This window comes from Saccopteryx bilineata, chromosome 4 (genome assembly GCF_036850765.1).
Source record: "Saccopteryx bilineata isolate mSacBil1 chromosome 4, mSacBil1_pri_phased_curated, whole genome shotgun sequence".
Classification (NCBI taxonomy): domain Eukaryota; kingdom Metazoa; phylum Chordata; class Mammalia; order Chiroptera; family Emballonuridae; genus Saccopteryx; species Saccopteryx bilineata.
The window spans coordinates 70113963-70138284 of record NC_089493.1 but is presented as its reverse complement, the minus strand read 5'-3'; the positions used below and the strand labels follow the sequence as shown (position 1 = coordinate 70138284).

The 24322-nt window shown below is 39.1% G+C and overlaps 1 protein-coding gene across 4 annotated transcripts in view; it reads left to right on the top strand.

Moving 5' to 3' along the window:
* Window positions 1–24322, top strand: part of USP8 (ubiquitin specific peptidase 8) — a 63646-nt gene that overhangs the window by 5746 nt on the left and 33578 nt on the right. For 2 of the 4 annotated variants that reach the window (XM_066276416.1, XM_066276413.1), the window contains exons 2-8: window positions 2680–2798; window positions 6582–6747; window positions 10408–10552; window positions 16975–17060; window positions 18973–19135; window positions 21322–21364; window positions 23791–23935. In XM_066276416.1, the coding sequence (XP_066132513.1) occupies window positions 6644–6747; window positions 10408–10552; window positions 16975–17060; window positions 18973–19135; window positions 21322–21364; window positions 23791–23935 (686 nt within the window). In that variant the 5' untranslated portion in view covers window positions 2680–2798; window positions 6582–6643. Of the gene's footprint in view, window positions 1–2679; window positions 2799–6154; window positions 6335–6581; window positions 6748–10407; window positions 10553–16974; window positions 17061–18972; window positions 19136–21321; window positions 21365–23790; window positions 23936–24322 lie in introns of those variants that run through there. The other 2 variants (XM_066276415.1, XM_066276414.1) reach the window with 2 other exon arrangements.

Genomic DNA, 24322 nt, shown 5'->3' with positions numbered 1-24322 from the left:
GATCATTCTGATAGGTAACTAGTATCTTCCTCTACTGTTGTTTAAAGCCTTTGTACTGTTGTCAGTTTGGATCACATAACTCTCTTCTTAGAACCCTGCTATGGTTCTGTTACTTTTAGAAAATAAAATAATAAACACTTTTTTTTATTTTAATGCCAGTAGTGACAGTACATTGATTTTTTTTTTTTTTTTCCAGAGACAGAGAGTCAGAGAGAGGGATAGATAGGGACAGACAGACAGGAACGGAGAGAGATGAGAAGCATCAATCATCAGTTTTTCGTTGGGACACCTTAGTTTTTTATTGATTGCTTTTTCATATATTCCTTGACCGTGGGCCTTCAGCAGACCGAGTAACCCCTTGCTCGAGCCAGCGACCTTGGGTCCAAGCTGGTGAGCTTTTTGCTCAAACCAGATGAGCCCGCGCTCAAGCTGGCGACCTCAGGGTCTTGAGCCTGGTTCCTCAGCATCCCAGTCTGATGCTCTATCCACTGTGCCACTGCCTGGTCAGGCAAAAATAATAAACAGTTAATTGTGATATTTAGGGTCTTCCATTATCTGTTCCTAGATTATTTTTTTCAGGCTTTAGTGTCTAGTCGGTCCTTGTTCATTCTCTGTACTGACTAGTACCTAAAGATGTTCTTTACTTTTTATTTTATTTTTTGTATTTTTCAGAAGTGAGAAGTGGGAAGGCAGACAGACTCCCGCATGTGCCCAACTAGGATCCACCTGGCATGCCCACTAGGGGGCGATGCTCTTTCCTCCATTGCAACTGGAGCCGTTCTAGCACTTGAGGCAGAGGCCATGGAGCCTTCCTCAGTGCCTGGGCCAACTTTGTTCCAATATAGCCTTGGCTGCAGGAGGGGAAGAGAGAGATAGAAGCGAGAGGGGGAAGAATGGAGAAGCAGATGGGCACTTCTGTGTGCCCTGGCCAGGAATTGAACCCAGACATCCACATGCCAGGCTGACGCTCTACCACTGAGCCAAGATATTCTTTACTTTTTTTACTTTTTCCTGATAGTACTGTTTTTCATCTCTATCAAAATCCTTTTTCTACCTGACCAAGCTGTGGTGGCCCAGTGGATAGAGTGTTGGATTGTGAGGCAGAGGACCCAGGTTCAAAATCTGAGGTTCCTGGCTTGAATGTGGTCTCACCAGCTGACTGAGGGCTTACCAGCTTGAGCGCGGGGTTGCCGGGTTGAGCATGGGATCATAGACATGACCCCAAAGTTTCTGGCTTGAAGCACAAGGTCACTGATTTGAGTCCAAGGTCGCTAGCTTGAGCAAGGGGTTACTCGCTCTGCTGGAGCCCCCTGGTCAAGGCACATATGAGAAAGCAATCAATGAACAACTAAGGTGCTGTAACAAAGAATTGATGCTTCTTATATCTCTCTTCCTGTCTGTCCGTTTCTCTCTCTCTCTCTCTCTCTCTCTAAAAAAAACAAAAGCCTTCTCCCACCAAGACTCACATAAATGCTATTTCTTTCCATGATTCCTCCCACGGTCCCTCTAGTCAGTCATACTTAATCTTCCTTCGTAATATTTTCTGTTGTAGATTATTTGTAAATCTTTATGTTTGATATTATGTTGTGTCATTACCACTGCTTACAATTTTCTCTTTCACATTGGTGTTTTAAATGTTGTGAGGAAGCTGATCATATCTGAGCTTTGAAAAGTTCCTAGAAACACATCTGTGAATGATTGAATTTAAAATATAATAGCTAATGATTTATGAGTTTAAATTACCTTAGTAACATATTACAGTGTTTATATTCTTTGTATTTTAGAGATCCAGGTAATCACGAGAAACATTCAACTGAGAACATATTCTAGACCTTTATTTAATAAGGTTCAAATCAATAGCTTTCTTTTCCCAGCCAAGAAACCTAATTGTCACGAATCAACAAAATAGACTTTGTGTGACTTTTTGAGCTTCCATTCCATGGTTAGACCATTAGTACTTATGACCCAGATAGAGAATAGAATTGGAAAAAAGATACTATCAGACTGGTACTTGGTTACTCTGCTTAACTCTGGCTTTAGTCCTTATCTTAGTACACTTAGTGCCACCAATGAAAAATGATTTAACTTTTTGGGAATTACTTTTCAAGAGCTGGCCTGTGTCAGAGGAGCAAATATTGTCTTTCTGTAGTTGAGTAAGCTTAAGATCCTAGCTGAGCTAGTTGGGAGCAGAAAAGTCAGGAATAACTCTTGTTACTGTTATCTCCTTACTGTCTTCTGACCCTCATTAATAGTCGATGCTCCACCGCCCCTGCCCTCAGCCACAGGGGTGTCTGTTGTGGTATCACTAAGGCCTCAGATTTCCATATGCACCCTCCTGAAAAGTTAGCTTACTGACCTTACCTTCTCTTGGTCAAAACTATTATTCCTCAGCTGCTGCTGCTTATGTTTCAGTAAAAATCATGTTTCTGGAATACCATTCCATTCAGTACCATTGGTCTCTCTTTTATTGCCTATTTTTAAAACTTATCTACAATCTAGCTACTTCTGTTTCTTTATTCCTTAATGCTAATGCTCTTGCTACAACTCACACCATAGTGTGGAAGCTGTATTAATCCGCACAGTTACATATAGATCAGGCTCTTCTGATAGTCCACATATGTATTTTTTATTTTTATTTATTTATTCATTTATTTAAAATTATATTTACTGATTTTAGAGGGAGAGAGAGACAGGAACATCGATCCTTTCCTGTATGTGCCCTGACCGGGGATAGAACCAGCAACCTCTGTGCTTCAGGATGATGCTCTAACCAACTGAGCTATCTGGCCAGGGCTCGCGTATGTATTTTTTAAATCAGTATTTAAAAATCATAATTTCTGTTTGCTTGTTTCACCTATAACTTTCTACTTTTTACATCTGTGTGGGTACTATTTTTATATTCATATACAACTTTATATTTTTATTTATAAATGCATTGTTAAACTAAAAAATTTTTTTAACAAAATATATGTTAATTACATTATATCATTCTTTTATATGCTATAAAGCATATTAAAATGGTCCTCTGTGGTCACCTGTCAATATACCACCTAACTTGAGAAATAAAACCTTCCTGATACTGCTGACACTCCTTGTATATACCTCTGATTACATCCTCTGCCTCCCCAGAAATAGAATTTTAATTTTTTTTTATTTTTTTTTTATTTTAGAGAGAGAAAGGGGGGAAGAGCAGGAAGTATCATCTTATAGTTGTTGCTTCTTGTATATTCTTTGGCCAGGCAAGCCCGGGGTTTTGAACAGGTGACCTCAGCATTCCAGCTCAGTGGTTTATCCACTGCACCACCACAGGTCAGGCCCCAGAAATAGAATTTTATTATGTTTATCATTTCCTGTTTTTCTTTATAGGCCTACCTCATTTGTATCCTTAAGCAATAAATTGTTCAGTGCAGTTTGTTTTTAATACAAATGGTGTCGTGTAATATGTATTCCTTTTTCATGTGGCATTGGCAGGCTGTGCAGGAGGTGAGGAGGAGTAGGTGTGGGAGGGTAGGGTATGTTCTCTGGATAAACTATTTATCCTGGGAAGTCAGGACAATGTATAAACTCTTTGAATCTAAAACACTTAGTATAGTGAGTTTTTTTGCCAGGTAAGATACTCAAATGATGCTATTGTCTCTAAAAGTATAAGGAAATACAAGTATCGCTAACATATTCTTTCCTTAATAGATGCTCTCAGCTGTTTTGGCAGTAAATTGTTGATTAACTAGATTCCTAACTAGAAGGATATATTTAACAATTAATCTCTTTGGCAGTGTTGGTGCAGTCCAAAGGCTTTCTCCCTTTCATTATAGCCTTAGACACCACACAGAATGGAGGAAAAAGTGTAGAAAATGTTTATATATGAGCTCATTGGTTTTTAAATGCATAGATATGATACTACTAATTAAAGTATATGGTTAAACGTGTTTATAAATACATAGAGCAAATATAAATGGAAAAAATTGAGAATTATAAAAATGTGACTTTAGTAGAAAAAACAGCTAGGTTTGTTTACTAATTCAATGGATTGATGACACAAGGTTAGAAGGGATGAGTAGGAAGAAATCAGAAAGTATAACTATTTAATGTAAAATGTGGCTAGAGGCCTGACCTGTGGTGGCGCAGTGGATAAAGCGTCCACCTGGAAATACTGAGGTCGCTGATTCGAAACTCTGGGCTTGCCTGGTCAAGGCACATATGGGAGTAGATGCTTCCTGATCCTCCCCCCTGTCTCTCTCTCCTTTCTCTCTCTCTCTCTGTGTCTCTCTCTCTCCCTCTCTCTCTCCTCTCTAAAATGAATAAATAAATAAATTAATTAAAAAAATGTGGCTAGAAAAGCAGATTAGGGTGCTTTTGGAGTTTCACATAACTGAACAGAAGACTTTTCCCCCTAAAGTTATACTTACTCAGCTGTTTAGAATTAGATAGATGTTTGACCTAGGGTGGCACAGTAAATAAAGCTTTGACCTGGAACACTGAGGTTGCCGATTCGAAACCCTGGGCTTGCCTGGTCAAGGCACAGACAGGAAGCAATTACAATACTATGAGTTGATGCTTTCTGCTTCTCCCTCCTCTTTTCTTTCTCTTCTCTCTCTCTCCTCGCTCCTCTCTTTCAAAATTAATAAATAAAAAAATAAAATACGAACAGAATGAGATATTCATTGGTGTCTGTTCATCTAATAGTAGTGAACTGATAGAATGAAGAGCATAAAGACAGTGGAAATAAGTGATAGAAAAAAGTTGTAATCTTTTTTTTTTTTTTTTTTAACAAAAGTTAGGTTTTATGCGACACTCTAGGTCACAGAGCAATCTCACCGGTATGACTACATCTTCAATCAAAATTTTCAAAAATAGAAAAATCTATACATATATATATATATATAATGTATGATATAATACAAATATTTTTTTTAACTTCCAAAGCATACTCATTCACATTAACTAAGTGCATAACCATTCTTTTATGATAGGCCAAGACATCTGTGTTATCCTACTTATACAAAAACAGATTCAAAAGAGTAAGACTTTCTTGCCTGAAATTTTTTAAAAACTAAGTGTGTGTGCACATATTGTTTAAGTCATTTTGTTCCCATACCATCCTTTTGACTGAAATTTCTTCAGTCCTTATATTCCCTTCTGTGGAAGACATCACTGTCCAAGCACACAGGTTAATCTTCTCCTTCACCATACCCCACCCTCCCAAGTGCTAACAAGACATCTTCCTAAATCTCTCTGGAGTTGATCACTTCTCCATTAGAGTTCTCTTTGCAGGTGCATTTCATCTTAAGTCTGACCCGCGAGGTTTTCCTGGCTGTGCCACAGTTAGTTTTCTCTTCTGCAGTTGGGGGAGACAGCATCCGTTTCAGCTTATCGGCCTCCTCCTCCATGTTGAATAGTTCAGAAAGTCGAAATCTTTAAATGCACTAAAGTGGTTATTTATTCAAATTGTAATTAGTACTTCACAGCTAAAGACCTTATGTAAATTTTGTTGGATTCCTGAGGTTTTTATTTGATGGCACTTAGTATTTTGCCAAGACTTCCCATTCAGTGTGCTCCCCTGATCTGCCCCTACATGCATCCCTCCACATGCACACACAGCCTCATTGGTACCTGCCTAGCCTCTTATTTTCATTATGTTCACTACTTGCTCCAGCTTCCTAGTCAGAGTTTACCCAAGCAGAAGAGGTAACAAAGAATGTCATGAAACATCAAAGACCTTTACAGAGGACAACAGAGTACTTGGGCGCACCTGCCAGAAATATGTTCACATATCCTCAGCTCCATCTGAAGTGGCCGCCTATCTATCTCTGCCCCCCCTCCACTTGTTTCTTTTTATAAATTGATATCAGTAAGAAAGAGAAATATTTTTAAATGAAACTTCCCTTTATTTGTGGTCTATACATTAATGCAGATTTAACAAGAAAAATACGAAAGCTCTTTTCTATTAGTTCCTTTAACAAGCAAGATTCCTAATACTTAAGGTAAAATGATACGAAGAGTAATTCATTTAGTTAATGAAAATTTGAAAAACAAATTAAATTGTTTATTGATACTCTATATTTTGAATTCCCAAAATAGATATATTCAAGATAATTTAAAATTAACTGTTAACAGCCTGACCAGGCGGTGGCGCAGTGGATGGAGCATCGGACTGGGATGCCGAGGACCTGGGTTCGAGACCCCGAGGTCGCTGGCTTGAGCACGGGCTCATCTGGTTTGAGCAAAAAGCTCACCAGCTTGGACCCAGGGTTGCTGGCTTGAGCAAGGGGTTACTTGGTCTACTGAAGGCCCGTGATCAAGGCGCATATGGGAGTGCAATCAAAGAACAACTAAGGTGTCGCAAAGCACAATGAAAAACTGATGATTGATGCTTCTCATCTCTCTATTCCTGTCTGTCTGTCCCTGTCTATCCCTCTCTCTGACTCTCTCTCTGTCTCTAAAAAAAAAAAACAAAACAAAAAACCATTTAAAATTAACTGTTAACAAAGGATACAAGTTAGAAGTTTTATTTTTTTAACTGCACACTTATTTTATTGTTAATGAGGATAACTAGTAGTTTATTTGTGTTGATTTTGTTTCAGAAAAGAACTTTTAATGAAGTACACTATTCATTGTGAAAGTGGAAAAGTAAAGATTATTCATCATGCCTGCTGTGGCTTCAGTTCCTAAAGAACTCTACCTCAGTTCTTCACTAAAAGACCTCAATAAGAAGACAGAAGTGAAACCAGAAAAAATAAGCACTAAGAAGTATGTATCCATTGCTAGTTTGACTGAGTCATATATTAATTTTTAGTTTATTTCCATGTTCTTAAATGAGTTTGGTGAATAGTAAATTTAAAGTTTATTTGAAAAATGGTATCATCTCATAAATAATGTAAGACCTTCTGCCTGAGCAGGTAGTAGCACAGTGGATAGAGCATCAACCTGGGACACTGAAGACCCAAGTTTGAAATCCCGAGGTCACTAGCTTGAGCGTGGACTCGTCTGCCTTGAGGGTGGCTCCGCAGCTTGAGCTTGAGATCATAGATATTACCCCATGGTCACTGGCCTGAGCCCAAAGGTTGTTGGTTTGAAGCCCAAGGTCGCTGGCTTGAGCAAGGGGTCACTGGTTAGGCTTGATCTCCCAGTCAAGGCACATATGAGAAGCAGTCAATGAACAACTAAGGTGCTGCAATTATGAGTTGATGCTTCTCATCTCTTTCTCTTCCTGTCTCTCTATCCCTGTCTCTTTCTCTCACTAAAAAAATTAATTAAAAAATAATGTAAGATCTTCTGAGAGTTTTTAACTTTATCTTGGCGTAGTATGTGTTTGTGTATGTGTATATTTATATTATTTTTTTTTTTTTAGTTGAGAGGAGGGTAGATAGTGAGGCAGACTCCTGCATGTACCCCAACCAGGATTTATCTGGCAACCCAGTCTGACGCCAGTGCTCAAGTACCAAGCTATTTTTAGCGCCTGAGGCTATTGTGCTCAAACCAGTTGAGCTGCTCGCTGCGGGAGGAGAAGAGGGTGAGAAAGGGGAGAAAGAGAGGGGAGAAGCAAATGGTCACTTCTCCTGTGTCTCTGACTGGGAATTGAACCCAGGACATCCATATTCCCTGCTGATGCTCTATCCACAGAGCCACTGGCCAGGGCCTCTGTAGTCTTTTTTTTTTTTTTTTTTTTCCATTTTTCTGAAGCTGGAAACAGGGAGAGACAGTCAGACAGACTCCCGCATGCGCCCGACCGGGATCCACCCAGCACGCCCACCAGGGGCGGTGCTCTGCCCCCCAGGGGGCGATGCTCTGCCCATCCTGGGCGTCGCCATATTGCGACCAGAGCCACTCTAGCGCCTGAGGCAGAGGCCACAGAGCCATGCCCAGCGCCCGGGCCATCTTTGCTCCAATGGAGCCTTGGCTGCGGGAGGGGAAGAGAGAGACAGAGAGGAAAGCGCGGCGGAGGGGTGGAGAAGCAAATGGGCGCTTCTCCTGTGTGCCCTGGCCGGGAATCGAACCCGGGTCCTCCGCACGCTAGGCCGACGCTCTACCGTTGAGCCAACCGGCCAGGGCTCTATAGTCTTTTAATATGCATATTATCTGTTTTCTGAACAATATACCAGATCATAAGTTTAAGAAGTAAAGTCTCTAAGAGTTCTACAAAACTCATTCAGTCAGTTAATATCTTTTCATAATACAGTATACAAATACTTCTTAATTAAAGATTTTTTTTTTAAGAGAGACACGAAGGGGGTGGGGAGAGAGATAAGAAGCATTAGTCATAGTGCTTTACTTTAGTTGTTTTTATAATTGCTTCTTATACGTGCCTTGACGGGGAGAGGGGCTCAAGCCAAGCCATTGACCCCTTGCTCAAGTCCCCAACTTTGAGCTTCAAGCCAGTGACCTTGGGATCATATCAATGATCCTACGCTCAAGCTGGCAACCCCACACTCAAGCTGACAAGCCTGTGCTCAAGATGGTGACTTTGGGGGTTTGAACCAGGGCCCTTAGCATCCTGGGCCAATACTCAATAATTAAGCCTGTGCTCCTAGCGGTCAGGCTTAATTAAAGATTTTTGTTATTGTGAATTTCACATATAAGAAATGGTCTTAGCATAGTCTGCCTTTGATAAAAAGAGGAAAGAGATTTATTTTTTATCCAGTAATCAGCAATGTATTGACATCAATTTTTAATCTAATGGTCTATTTTATTAAAAAGAGAGTTGGAAAAGGGAATTTCAGAAGAAAAGATGGGCCTAGCCAGCCATACACCTCAGACTTGGGGCAAACAGATTTTTGAAATTGGGAAAATATGTGTTCCGTGGCAAGAGCTAAATGGGAGGCTCTAAAAAACGATCTGTATGATCCCAAATGAATCACTTCTGGTTAGGCTTGATCTCCCAGTCAAGGCACATATGAGAAGCAGTCAATGAACAACTAAGGTGCTGCAATTATGAGTTGATGCTGAGTTTTTCTAGAAAATCAATCTCCTTACATCTTTGATTTGATTTATTAATATCTCTGCCCTAGAACTGTGATTCCATGTGAGGCAGGGCATGTACACTGATTGTAATGGTCCTTGTATAGGACCATCTTTGATCCTAAATACCCCTTTGTTCCTGTTTCTTGTATGGTGTTCTAATTCCTCAGGCTGACCAACTTCATTATTAATCCGTGTCTCAATCTTGGAGCACAGTTTGAAAAATATAGAAAATAAAATGCACTACTTTGTGTAAGTTATTGATATAGCATACTGTATGTAGGCATTGGCACTATAATTTGGTTACCAAAACTTGAGTCCTAAGTGAATAAATTCCTCTTGCAGATATGCCTGTTTTATTAATTTGCTTTCTAAAGACTGCCAAACCAGCCCTGGCCGGTTGGCTCAGTGGTAGAGCGTCGGCCTGGCATGCAGAGGTCCCGGGTTCGATTCCCGGCCAGGGCACACAGGAGAAGCGCCCGTCTGCTTCTCCATCCCTCCCCCTCTCCTTCCTCTCTCTCTCTTCCCCTCCCGCAGCCGAGGCTCCATTGGAGCAAAGATGGCCCGGGCGCTAGGGATGGCTCCTTGGCCACTGCCCCAGGCGCTAGAGTGGCTCTGGTTGCAACAGAGCAACGCCCCGGAGGGGCAGAGCATCACCCCCTGGTGGGCAGAGCGTCGCCCCCTGGTGGGCGTGCCGGGTGGATCCCGGTCGGGCGCATGCAGGAGTCTGTCTGTCTCTCCCCGTTTCCAGCTTCAGAAAAATACAAAAAACAAAAAAACTGGATTAAAAAAAAAAAAAAAAAAAGACTGCCAAACCAGGAAAATGTCCTTAGAGTGAATGCCACAGAATTCATAAATTATTTTACTAAAGTGGAATTTTAAGATTTCATAATTTTGGACTTTAAGTCTCCCTTTTCTTCCAGGACTAGTGAATCAGAATACAATTCAGCCTTTTTGTAGAAAACCTTAACCAAATAAGAAGATTAAACTCGTGTTCCCTTTCTTTCCCCTAATTTCCTGGATTTTCAGTTGGGGAGAAGTTTTTGTAATGGTTAAAAAGGAGTGAGGAGAATTGAAAATATACTTAACATTAAAATAATGAAGATTATAGCTCCCCCACTTTGATACAAATACTGTATTCTTTAATTATAGACTATGGCTAGTATGTGGCTGCCCAAGGACCACTTGCCTCAGGATTATCTTTTGTAACAAATCTAAAACTAGACTCAATGCATTTTGAACAGTTTATGGTATATGAACAACTATTATGAAATAGAAGTATTTACTTGTATAGGGAAGTTTCATGTTGCATCCAAACTTATATCTAACTTTGTATCAGTTCTGAAGTAGTGCTGCCTAAATTATGAAATTTATTTTATCAAGAGTCTCTGGACTTTACACACAATTTTTTCCCCAGATGCCAAGTGTTTTATTTTTTTCCCTAATTTTAAGTTATGTACAGAGTGCCCAGAAGATCTTCAAGACAGCAGAAGAAAGCAGATTAGATCGTGATGAGGAACGGGCCTACGTACTATATATGAAATACGTGACTGTTTATAATCTTATCAAAAACAGGCCTGATTTCAAGCAACAGCAGGTACCTTTTCTTTTTGCGTTTTTATTTGCTAAATGGAGTTACCTTTTTGTCAATGGCATTAACTCTAAAAGTTTTAATTATACCAAAATTTAAATAGCATTATGTACCATTAAATTCAAACTCCTACACAGATAGAAAAAGCAAACTGAAGATTTAATTTCATTATTTGCAAACATGTTCATATGTGAATACACACACACTAGAGATACATTCTTAATTTGCTTTGGAGTCGTATAAGTTTATAACAACATACAAACTCATCATCAGTTTTCTGTTATGATAAATCATTGCCAAGTCAGATAGAACTATTCAGTTTACTCATGCATTAAATAAGAAAAATATGACAGTGATTTCTCAGGATTCAGGGTTTGGTCACTTGTGTTTATGTGACAGTTTTTAATATGTCATTGACATTGTACCCATATTAAAGATCTCAGTTTGCAAAATTAATGCTGATTACTTCCTTTTTTATATATTATATTATTTTGCTAAAAGCAAAATAATGCTTTGAGCAGGTGCCTTTCTTCTACTTTGCAGAAGCCATGGGTAGGGAAGGGAAGTGTAAATGAAAAAAGAGAACTAATGACTGGGATAACTGTTGCTAGGGAAATGGTTGCATTTTGGCTGTACCACAAACAGGCATAAGAAGAACATGGAGACTAGGTTAAAGAGATGGGAAGAAGTTTGCACTGGTGGTTCCACCTTCACTTAGGGGCAGTCTTGCTACCACACAATAAATAGCAAAATGTTGCCTATCGATTTCTCTTTTTTTATTATTATTACTGATTTTTACAGAGACCAAACCATCGATTTGTTGACCCACTTATTTATGCTTTCACTGTTTGTTTCTTGTATGTGTCCTGACCAGGGTTCAAACCCACACCTTGGCATATCAGGACAATGCTAACCAACTGAGCTACTCAGGCAGGGCCCCTGCCTATAAATTTTTTTTCTTTTGTGTGAGAGGGAGAGAAAGTAAGGGACAGATGGACAGAAAGGGAGAGAAATGAGAAGTACCAACTCATAGTTGTGTCACTTTAGTTGTTTATTGATTGCTTCTCATATGTGCCTTGACCAGCGGGCTCCGGCCAACCAGTGACCCCTTGTTCAAGCCAGTGACTTTGGGCATCAAGCCAGTGATCATGAGATCATGTTGATGATCCCACACTTAAGCTGGTGACCTTGCACCAAAGCCAGATGAGCCCATGCTCAAGATGATGACATTGGGGTTTCAAACCTGGGTCCTCAGCATCCCAGGTCAAAGCTCTGTCCACTGTACTACCACCAGAAAGGCAAGAAGCCTTTTTTTTCTTTTTTTTTTTTTAATTTTTTTACAAAATTTATTCATTTTAGAGAGGCATGAGGGAGAGAGGGTGAGAGAGAGAAGGGTGGGGGAGGATTAGGAAGCATCAACTCCCATATGTGCTGTGACCAGGCAAGCACAGGGTTTTGAACCAGTGACCTCAGCATTCCAGGTCAATGCTTTATCCACTGTGCCACCACAGGTCAGGCGCAGATTTTTTATGCCATTCTTTTCTTTTTCCTTTCCTCTTTCCTTTCCTTTTTATCTAGTGAGAGGAGGGGAAATAGACCCCCACATATGCCTCGACTGGAATCCACCTAGTGACCCCTGTCTGAGGCCTATGTTCTGACCATCTGGGGCCCATGCTTACAAACAAGCTATTTTTAGCTCCTGAGGCGGAGGCTCTGAGGAGCCATTCTCAGTGTTTGGGGCCAACACACTGAAATCAATCAAGCCATGGCTGTGGGAGGACGAGAGAGAGGGAGAAAAGGGGGAGGGGGAGAAGAAGATGGTCGCTTCTCCTTTGTGCCCTGACGGGGAATCAAACCTGGGACTTCCACACACCAGGTCAACACTCTATACCAGTGGTCCCCAACCCCCGGGCCGCAGACTGGTACCGGTCCGTGGGCCATTTGGTACCAGTCCACAGAGAAAAAATAAATAATTTACATTATTTCTGTTTTATTTATATTTAAGTCTGAACGATGTTTTATTTTTTAAAAAATGACCAGATTCCCTTTGTTACATCCGTCTAAGACTCACTCTTGATGCTTGTCTTGTAAGTTCAACAATTATATTTAAAAATACCACAGTTTTTATGCCGGTCACATAATTTTATTTTGTGCATTTATCTGTCCCACCCTAAAGGCCGGTCCGTGAAAATATTTTCTGACATTAAACCGGTCTGTGGCCCAAAAAAGGTTGGAGACCACTGCACTATACCACTGAGCCAGCCCACCAGGGCTGAGAAGCTATTCTTGATTTAATATTGAGATTGTTCTTTTGTTCACTGGTGGTAGAATTTTCTTGCCTCATTTAAATTGACATATAGAAGTTTAAAGAAAGTTCTCTTCTTTGAAATAGACTTATTCTCCATGGTGGTGGGATTGATACAGTTTCTTTGGGTGTTGGTAAGGGTTTTATTTAGTGGTGATAAATCATTGCTGGTGTTATTTTTATCAGTAAGGTTTTGCTGATAATAGTTGTGGAGTTTTAGATCTAGCTTTGGAAGGGTGGCCTCTTGAATATAGAGGTTTTTACTCCTGTCCACACATAGCTGCATTGATCCTGTCTTTGGGACATTCTTGGGCATATTTATCTGCAGATAAGAGACAGAGGCCTACCCAAACAAAGAAATTTTTGTATACTCTTTGATGATTTTTATAATACCTTTTAAAGTGGAATTTCCTTAAAAAAATTGTAAAAGTGTTTGTTAAAGTATTTTTGGAAAATTTGCAGATCTGGATAACTGATAGTTTCTGGTGTTTGCTGTTTTTTCTATTCTTGGACCAATTTTTTATGTACTTTTTATTTTTTGCTCATTCTTACCCCCCTCCTCCACCCTCTGCCTTTTTTTTTTTTTTTAATTTTTGCTTTTTCTAAGTTGGTAGTCACTCTTTTACTTTGACAAGATTGGGAGTGGTGTTTTTTAACCTGAGAAGGTTTAGAGTAAATTATAATCGATAAGACATGTTTCCATTTCCATAGACTTATCTGTTGCATTTCTAGTTGAAAGTGGCAGGAATTGTTCAGGTAAGAAAGCTCTCAGTTACTTCATATGCTGCAGTTGTTCAGTCCTGGTTTTCAGTAAAAGGACTATTTACTTGATTTATTTATTTTATGAGAGAGAGAGAGGGACAGACAGGAAGGGAGAGAGATGAGAAGCATCAATTCTTCATTGTGGCACCTTAGTTGTTCATTGATTGCTTTCTCATATGTGCCCTGAGTGAGGGGCTACAGCAGACTGAGGGACCCCTTGCTCAAGCCAGCAACCTTGGGCTCAAGCTGGTGAGCTTTGCTCAAACTAGATGAGCCCACGCTCAAGCTGGTGACCTCGGGTTTCGAACCTGCGTCTTCTGCGTCCCAGCTCTACGCTCTTTCCACTGCGCCACTGGATGGTCAGGCTTGATTGCTTTCTTATATGTGCCTTGATCAAGGGGCTTCAGCCAAGCCAGTGACCCCTTGCTCAAGCCAGCGACTTTGGGCTTCAAGCCAGCGATCTCAGGATTTTGAACCTGGATCCTCTAAGTCCCAGGGCGACACTATCCATTGCGCTACCTCCTGGTCAGACAGGGCTGTTTTCATTTGCTGTGCCCAGGTTACCACATCTGCTTGTCTTAGCACTGCATTTGTTTTATTTAGCCCAGCCTCTCCAGTGTACTTCCAAGTATGTGAAGTGTTAAATTTACTAACTAAATATTTTTAGTTTTTATCTTTTAAAGCAAGTAGACAGAGTGTAATGTCATCAGGCTTCAGAAACTCTCTTTCACTTTTATTTTACACTAGGGAATATTTAAGATTTAGCTAAAACTTATTAATTTACCAAGCTCTCACTAGTAGAGAAAGACCTCACTATTAGCAGTCTTTCTATTACTACTTACTGAAAAAAAAATGAGTTTATGAATAATTGTTTCAGGGTTATCTGAACAGGGAGGAAGGTGTATATATTGAAAATATTAGTATACTAATACTGAGTTTGTTAGCATATTTATTCTATTAGCAAAGTTTAGATAATGTTAGAATGATATCTTTAAATCTCCATGACATTCTTGATAATTAATCCAAATATTACTGATAAACCTCTCTGGGAAATCAGAAGAGTTGCTTGAATCTGTATGTTCAGGAATATGAGAGTTCTGCTTGGTAAACATAAGAAGCAAATGATTTTAGTTATATAAGAATGGATGTGCCTTGCCTGTGGTGGCGCAGTGGATAAACCTTCGGCCTGGAATGCCGAGGTTGCTGGTTTGAAACCCTGTGCTGCCCTGGTGAAGGCACATACAACAAGCGAGCAATGAACAACGGACATGAAGCAACTATGAGTTGATACTTCCCATTCCATGCTCCCCTTTCTCTCCTGTCTCTGTAAAATCAATAAATAAAGTATTAAAAAAAAAAGAATGGATGTTGTTTTATAAATTATGCCAATTGTCAGTATCATTGAAAAGTTGAAAGTATTTATCCTTACCTTAACTGTGCTCCCTGAAGAGTACAGAAAGAGATAATTATTGACAAGAAACCTTATTAATATTAAGAATTTCTTGAGAGTTTGTAATAGGCATAGCCAAACACAATTTTTCCAGCATTTAAACAGAGTTAAGCTGAGTTTATGGGCTGACTTAGAATATTTTTTTGGTTTTACTTTGCATTTTGTTTTTATCAGAAAAATCTTACAGTAATAATTAAATTTTATTTTCTATTAAAAAAAAGAATCAGTCGTCAGGACATCATGGTAACTGAAGTAATAGTTTCCAGTGTAATTTTCAGTTGACACAATATTAAATAAACTGTATTTTTAATGAAATTACATAGTGAATGGCCCTTTTAATTTATTTTTAAATTTTATTTTATTGATTTTAGAGAGTGAGGAAGGGAGAGAGAGAGAGATAGAAACAACTATCTGTTTCTGTGTTGTCCTGATTGGGGGATCAAGCAGGCAGCCTTTACATATTGAGACAATACTTTTACCAACTGAGCTATCAGGTCAGGTGTGAATGACCCATTTTATTTATTTAGGCTTTAATCTAGAAGAATAAACTCAACCAAAACATGGTCTACTTTTAGGCTAGATAAATATACTATAGCTGTTACCCACAGATTTATCCCACCCAAAGCTCTTGATGATTCTCTCTGTGAATCAGGATGGATATTTTTGACCTTTGGTCTTTCTATTTAAAATTTTGATTACTATATCATTTGTGATGAACTGTGCTAGTAGGCTGTATTTGCAGTTGTACTGACAAGTTGTGGCAAATTAGATCTAAAAATTAGTTAGATGAGTCTCACCACACTACAATCATGTCAAACTAACCTTGATTTGAAAATATCCCTGATTGCAGGAGCTAATGAGTGACCTCTTAGAGAAATGATTTAAAAAAAATACACTTTCATTATGCTTATTAATAAATTATGTGCCGCCCTGGCTGGTTACAGTGGTAGAGCATCAGCCCGGTGTGTGGAAGTCCCAGGTTCGATTCCCAGCCAGGGCACATGGGAGAAGCACCCATCTGCTTCTCCACCCCTTCCCTTCTCCTTTCTCTCTTATCTCTCCTCCTCCCGCAGCCAAGGCTCCATTGGACCAAAGTTGGTCCAGGTGCTGAGGATGGCTCTATGGCCTCCACCTCAGGCGCTAGAATGGCTCCGATTGCAGTGAAGCAAGCCCCAGAGGGGTCAAGCATTGCCCCCTGATGGGCATGCCGGGTGGATCCTGCTCGGGCACATGAGGGTGTCTGTCTCTGCCTCCCCCCTGCTTCTCACTTTGGAAAAATACAAAAAAAATTATGTGCCAAAATTTTATGTTTTTTTTAAAGGTAGGTTATGTCATTGATGGTTTATTTTCTGTCATTTTTTTTTTGTTATTCAGGGTTTCCTCAAATGTAAAACTTGTTTTACGTCTAAAGTGTTGGAAGATGGGTAGCTCTTTTAAAATACAGGTACAAGCAAAAATATCCCAGTTTAAAATAAAGTAAAACAAATTCCATACTATAGATTGATACACAATTTGTTTTTTTGCTTTTGAGACTAGAGAAAAATAAAACTAGGTAACATATTTACAATAGCAAAATATATTATGCTATTGAAAGGTTTGCTTTTTGGCATTTATTTGTAAACAGAAAGAATAATATTTACCCTTCTTAAAAGGTGCCTTACAAATAAGTAAAACTTTACCTACTGGAATTGTTTTATCATACTAATGGTATGGCAAGATACTTTTGAAACATTTAGAAAATAAATTGTGCATTTATGTAGGTTAAAAGCTTTACAAAATACTTTATTCAGTCATAATAATGTTTTTATCTAAACTTTCCTGTTTTAAGTACCATGATTTTAATCTCTTCAGCATTAGAGCTGTGTACAGTAGCCAGTACTAACAGCATAGGATGGTTTTCTATAATTTTAGGACTATTATCATTCGATGCTTGGACCTGCAAACATCAAAAAAGCTATTGAAGAAGCTGAAAGACTTTCTGAAAGCCTTAAACTCAGGTACAGACATTATTATTTTCAAATTGTTAAAGGAATGTAAATTTAGAGATAAAAATAATATTGAGAGTTTTTCTATATTGATCATGCATATAAATTTTTTTTTTAAAGATTTATTTATGGCCCTGGCCAGTTGGCTCAGCGGTAGAGTGTCGGTCCAGCCTGTGGAAGTTCTGGGTTCGATTCCCGGTCAGGACACACAGGAGAAGTGACCATCTGCTTTTCCACATATCCCCCCTTTTCTCTCCCCCCCCTTCCTTTCCCACAACTATGGCTCAATTGGAGCGAGTTGGCCCCAGGTGCTGAGGATGGTTTCATGGCCTCGCCTTAGGTGCTAAAATGGGTTCGTTCCTGAGCAAAGGAGCAGCAGCCCCAGATGGGCAGAGCATCGCCCTGTAGGTAGCTTGCTGGGTAGATCCTGGTCTGGATGCATACAGGAGTCTGTCTCTGTGCCTCCCTGTCTCTCAATTAAAAAAAAAAAGAGATTTATTTATTTATTTTACAGAGAGAGGAGGAAGGGGAACAAGAAGTATCAGTTCATAGTTGCTTCACTTTAGTTGTTCATTGCTTGCTTCTGGCTTATTGTATGTGCCTTGACTGGTGAGCCCAGGGTTTTGAACCGGTGACCTCAGCATTCCAGGTCAACACTCTACCCACTTTGCCACCACAGGCCAAGCAACTATGCATATAAATCTTTTTTTTTTTTTTTTAATTTTTTATTAATGGTAATGGGATGACATTAATAAATCAGGGTACATATATTCAAAGAAAACATGTCTAGGTTATTTTGTCATCAAATTATGTTGCAAACCCCTCGCCCAAAGTCAGATTGTCCTCCGTCACCCTCTATCTAGTTCTCTGTGCCCCTCCCCCTCCCCCTAACTCTCTCCCTCCCTCCCTCCCATGTCCTCCTTCCCCCCCCACCCTTGGTAACCACCACACTCTTGTCCATGTCTCTTAATCTCATTTTTATGTTCCACCAATGTATGGAATCATGTAGTTCTTGTTTTTTTCTGATTTACTTATTTCACTCCTTATAATGTTATCAAGATCCCACCATTTTGCTGTAAATGATCTGATGTCATCATTTCTTATGGCTGAGTAGTATTCCATAGTGTATATGTGCCACATCTTCTTTATCCAGTCTTCTATTGAAGGGCTTTTTGGTTGTTTCCATGTCTTGGCCACTGTGAACAGTGCTGCAATGAACATGGGGCTACATGTGTCTTCACGTATCAATGTTTCTGAGGTTTTGGGGTATATACCCAGTAGAGGGATTGCTGGGTCATAAGGTAGTTCTATTTGCAGTTTTTTGAGGAACCACCATACTTTCCTCCATAATGGTTGTACTACTTTACAGTCCCACCAACAGTGAATGAGGGTTCCTTTTTCTCCACAGCCTCTCCAACATTTATGCATATAAATCTTAATACCTAAAAGTAAGTCCTGTGTTAATGGAACACAAAAGTTAAATTCTTTTGTTATATCACTTAAATTATGTTCATGTGTTACCATTAATATTCTTTACTGAAGTTTTTTAATATTTTGAATCACTTTTTAACAACAAGTGGATAAGGCTTATAGTTAATTTTATGATTTTATGATTGTAAGTCCCTTAAGAAGAAAATTTCTGCAGACTTGAATCATTTAAAGGTTGAAATTAGTGGGAGGGAAAGAGCAACAAGAGCACTAAACAACTTCAGCTTGAAAACATAGAGTTTCTTTTCAAGATTTTGGGCAATTGGAAATCCCCAGAGGGCGGATTTACGAGTTGTGGCTTGTGGTGAACAGTGGCAGCACTGACTTTCTGGGAGAAGGTATATGCCCAGGGCAGGGGACTAGTGTATGCATCTGTAACTCATTTATTTTCATGATCATTGCAATAAAACACATCTTGATGACTTCTTTCAACTAGATATGAAGAAGCTGAAGTTCGAAAAAAACTTGAAGAAAAGGACAGACAGGAGGAAGAGCAATTGCAGAAACAAAAAAGACAGGAAGCAGGAAGAGAGGATGGTGGCACATCAGCTAAAAGTTCTCTGGAAAATATATTGGATTCCAAAGACAAAACCCAAAAGGTATTTCAAATTAGATAAAAAGACTCTTAGATGATTTGTGTAAGAAGAGTTGAGATATCACTAATATATTTTTTTTGTCAAGAAGAGTAAAATTTATTTGATGTGTTTTGACTAGAAACTGAATTGAATATTTGAGCTTCAGTTGATCTGTTACAAGTTTTTGGTTTGTGGTTACCGTGAGATTCATATATAATAAGCTGTGTTTCTTGCAGTCAATTTTAAGTTGATGGTCACAATTGTATTTTAAAAGTTCTTTTTTTTTACTGTTAAGACTATTCAAGTCTAGTGTAATATGGGAGAGAGATTGAACTCAACAATGCTTAAAATTTCAAAGGATTTTTAAATGCTGGCTAGCTAATGGTTAAATATTGGAGTATGTTAGTGTGAGATATTGGTCAGTGTGAGAGATCATCTGTGTTTGCTAATTGTGAGTTATGGAAATTAGGCTTCTACTCTTCCAGAGATCAGTTGGGGCCCCATGTTTTAAAAATCTTTTTATGTAGTTAAATACACATAACAAAATTTAACACCTTGGCCCTGGCTGGTTTGCTCAGTGGTAGAGCATCAGCCTGGTGTGTGGAAGTCCTGGGTTCAATTCCTGGCTAGGGCACACAGGAGAAGCACCCATCTGCTTCTCCACCCTTCCCCCTCTCCTTTCTCTCTATCTCTCTCTTTCCCTCCCACAGCCAAGGCTCTGTTGGAGCAAAGTTGGCCTTGGTGCTGAGGATGGCTCCATGACCTCCGCGTTAAGCACTAGAATGGCTCCAGTTGCAACCAGAGCAGTGCCCCAGACAGGCAGAGCATCGCCCCCTGATGGGCATGCTGGGTAGATCCCAGTCGGGCACATGCGGGAATGTCTCTGCCTCCCCGCTTCTCACTTCAGAAAAATACAAAAAAAAAAATTAACACCTTAACTATTTTTTTAAGTACACAGTTCTGTGGTGTTGAGTACATTTATATTGTTGTGCAACTGTTACCACTCTCCATCTCTAGAACTCCTTTTATCTTGCAAAACAAACTATATTTAGTAAACAATAATTCCTTAATGCCCTCTCCCCCCAGCTCCTGGCGACCACCTCTCTATTTTCTGTCACTATGCGTTTGACTACTCTAGGTACCTCATTTAAGTGGAATCATATACTGTTTGGAAAGCCCTACATTTTTACTGAAACCCCGTGTTTATGTTTTTGTCATATTTTACACCTTTTGTGTGTGTGTGCGTGTATCCTTCATTATTATAATTAACACATGATGTTACTACTTTATTTTTTAACCTTCATACTAGCTTTGATCCACTACTTTTACTAAATGTTTGCCTTAATCAGTGAGTTGGTTTTCTTTCCAGTGTTTTATTTTTATTTCTACTATTTGGCATTTCTTTCTGTTTAAAGAAGTCCCCATAACATTTCTTATATTGTTGGTTTAATGATACTGAACTCCTTTAGTTTTTGCTTGTCTTAGAATCTGTCTCTCCTTCAATTCTTTTTTCTTTTTTAAGTGAGGATGGGAGATAGACTGCCTCATGTGCCCAGGCTGGGAACCACCTGGCAGCCCTCATTTGGGGTTGATGCTCAGACCAACCGACCTACCCTCAGTGCCTGGGGCTGACATGAACCAGTCATACCACTGGCTGCAGAGGGGGTGAGGGAGGAGAAGAGAAGCAAATGGTTGCTTCTCATGTGTTCCCTGATCGGGGTTTGAACCTTGTACGTACACACTCCAGGCTATTGCTCTATCCACTGAGCAAACTGTCCAGGGCCTCTCTTTCAATTTTGAATGATAGCCTTACTGGGTAGAGTATTCCTACGTTTTGATTGTCTGTTTTCCCTTTAATCACTTTGAATAGTTTGTGCCAAGGAATATCACAATTTTTATTTCATTGTAAGTACTCTCTTTAAATGAAATAATAATTTTTTGTAAAAATCTGTTTTTAATTATATTTAGCCAATAACTAAAGGAAATTCTGAAGAAATGTCATTTGACTCAGATACACTACCAGGTTTTTTAGCTGTTAACTACTGATAGATAATGCCATTACTATTCATCGGTATTTTTATAAAATGCCAATACTCAGAGCTCTTCATTTCCTGGGCTTTCAGTTTCAATGAAGTATTAAAGTTGAACATTTTATATCTATGAAAATTTTTGTTTATATTAAAGTTGAAACTTTTATTTCTATGAAATAGATAAATGGTGAAAAGAGTGAAAAAGATGAGACCACAGAGAAAGGTAAGTGTACAGAAAGAGGGATTACTTTTAGGTTTTCACTTAGATCTTTTAATCAGAATTAGCTTAAGATTTTATACAGTGAGATTCTAACATTGTGTCTAATCTGTATGGAAGCTAAGTCATTTTTCCTAGCCTGTACAAATATACTAAACGTATTATATTCTGCATTTATATGTTATGGGTTATATTTTTTATAATATGCAATTGGAAAAATCAAAATCACAATGTTTATTTGTCATTGTTTTCTTTTCAAGTTGGTTTAGCATGGTGGTTAAGAGCATAGACTCTCAGAAATGAGACTGCCTGGCTTTGAACATTGGCTCCTGAATTTCCATGTGATCTTGATTATGCTACTTAACCTCTAACTTAATTTCCCCTTTTTAAAGTGAGGATAATAACAGTATCTATTTCATAGGCTTATTGTGAGGATTAAATGAGTAATATATGTGAAACTCATAGAACACATAGTAAACTTTATGTAAGTATTAGCTGTTACTACTTATGACTCTAAGTTGAACACTTAGTTATTTAAAAGTCTTCTTTACTCCCTTAAAATATCTAAACCAGTAATTTTTATATTATCCACAGGTGGTGTGGATGCTCTTAGTCAGAAATATACGACCTATAGAGTAAGACAGGCAGTTGCCTAAGTTTTCCTCTCAGAAAAGGGTTAACTTAAATATTAATTGTATATAACACAAAAATAAATTGTTTACTTAAAATATTGCCATACAACAATAAAAAATAAACTTACTAAGGTACCTTCCTGAAAGCAGTTATCAGTTGATTCTAAGATCTGTTTTTATCTGTATGTTTCTTTGTATCTCATCCTGCTTTGATAGTACCCTTTCTCAGTGGTTTGTTCTCAACCTGTTTAGACTGTGTCCTTGTCAAAATGATCTTGATGATTAGAAAGGGAGGTAGAATGGTTATTCGCAGCTGGGTATTTTAGCTTAATAGATATTGTGACAACATTCTTCTCACAGCTCACAGCTGAAGAAATAGTTCTTTACATATTAAGCTCTGTTGTAGTGTTTTTTGATCTTTTACTTTAGGTAGTAGAAGCTGGAAGAGGAAAATAGCAACATAGGGAATATTTATTTTGACAGAAAAATAAAGGGCTAGATAGTTAGTATTTTGGGCTTAGGGGACCATGTCATCTTTGCTGTTGCAGCATGAAAGCAGCAAGCAGCCATAGCAGTATCTAAACAAGTGAGGATAGCTTTCCTCCAGTAAAAACAGGAGGCCATAGTTTGGCAACCCTTCTCATGGGTTTATTACTCCAGGAATACTTGAAAACCTAAAGTAGTCCCCATAAAACCCAAATTAAAGGCTTTTTAAAAAGGATTTAGACCCTTTTAAGAATTTTTTGAGCCATAGATGTTTCTTCTGTCTGACATTTAAAAATGGCATAATTTTTAAAAATAGATTGTTTTCACAAGTTACACATACTAATTTTTTTTCTTTTAAGTGAGAGGTGGGAAGATAGACTCCTGCATGCGCCCCAACCGGGGTCCACCTGGCCACCCTTATCTGAGGGTGATGCTCAAATCAAATCAACCCAGCTATCCTCAGCACCTGAGGCCAACGCTCAGACCAACTGAGCTATCCTCAGTACCTGGAGCTGACTCTTGAACCAGTTGAGCCCCTGGCTGCAATGGGGGAAGAGGGAGAGAAGCAGATGGTCGCTTCTCATGTGTGCCAGGACTGAGGATTGAACCCCAGACTTCCTCATGCCAGGCCAACGCTCTGTCCACTGAGCCAGCTGGCTAGGGCTTAATTTCTTTTATTTTATACCAGTAATAAAGGTAATGCCAGAAGTAATTATAAGCTCAACAGCAAGTTTTGCTATTTAAGCAAGTGTTGAATTCGTTTCTAGATAAATGTCAAAAACACATTATATTTAATGTTAGTTTAAAAGATAATAGCCCTGGCCAGTTGGCTCAGCAGTAGAGCATCGGCCCAGTGTGTGGAAGTTCTGGGTTTGATTCCCAGCCAGGGCACACGGGAAAAGCGCCCATCTGCTTCTCCACCCTTCCCCCTCTCCTTTCTCTCTCTCTCTCTCTCTCTCTTCCCCTCCCACAGCCAAGGCTTTATTGAAGCAGAGTTGGCCCAGGCGCTGAGGATGGCTCTATGACCTCCGCCTCAGATGTTAGAATGGCTCCAGTTGCAGTGGAGCAACACCCCGTAGTGGGCATGCTGGGTGGATCCCATTTGGGCACATGCAGGAGTCTATGTCTCTGCCTCCCCACTTTTCACTTCAGAAAAAAAATAGATAATAAATACTAAGATGGAGTAGCAAGTATGTGAGTATGTGACACTCAGTATACTTCCTCTTCTAGAAGAAGCTATGCTTGTCCTGGGTTTAGTGATATATCACAGACCTGGGTGCTCCTTGTCACTAATGTTATCCTCTTGATTCAAAGGCTCAGTCACAGCAAAGGAACTATACAAAATGATGACAGATGACAACATCAGCTTGATGATAATGGACACTCGAAGAATGCTGGATTTTCAGGATTCCCATATTTTAAATTCTCTGAGTGTTCCTGAAGAATCCATTAGTCCAGGGTAGGTCATGTGTATTTAATAAGTAAAATGGTAAACTGTGGATGATAGTAAATATTACTAATTAGCATCCAGTCTAACTGTGATAAAACTGTTTTCTTTTCCCATTGACCTTTTCATTTTTTGCTCCTAATGACACACTTGACCCTTTCTGAAGAGGAATGGAAAAGATATTCCAGTCTGGCTGTTTTCTTCTATCTGTAGCATTTGGGTCTTTTTAGAAGAGAAATGAAGCTGCTGTCTTTGTGTGCTGTCTCTCCCCAGTTGTTTGTTGACTTATTTCTCGTACTATTTTTTATGTATTAGCTTTTGAAGCATATGCACCAGATTGACTAAAATCATAGGCTAATTGAATTGGGGGTTTTTGTCTGTCTGTTTTATATGTACTTA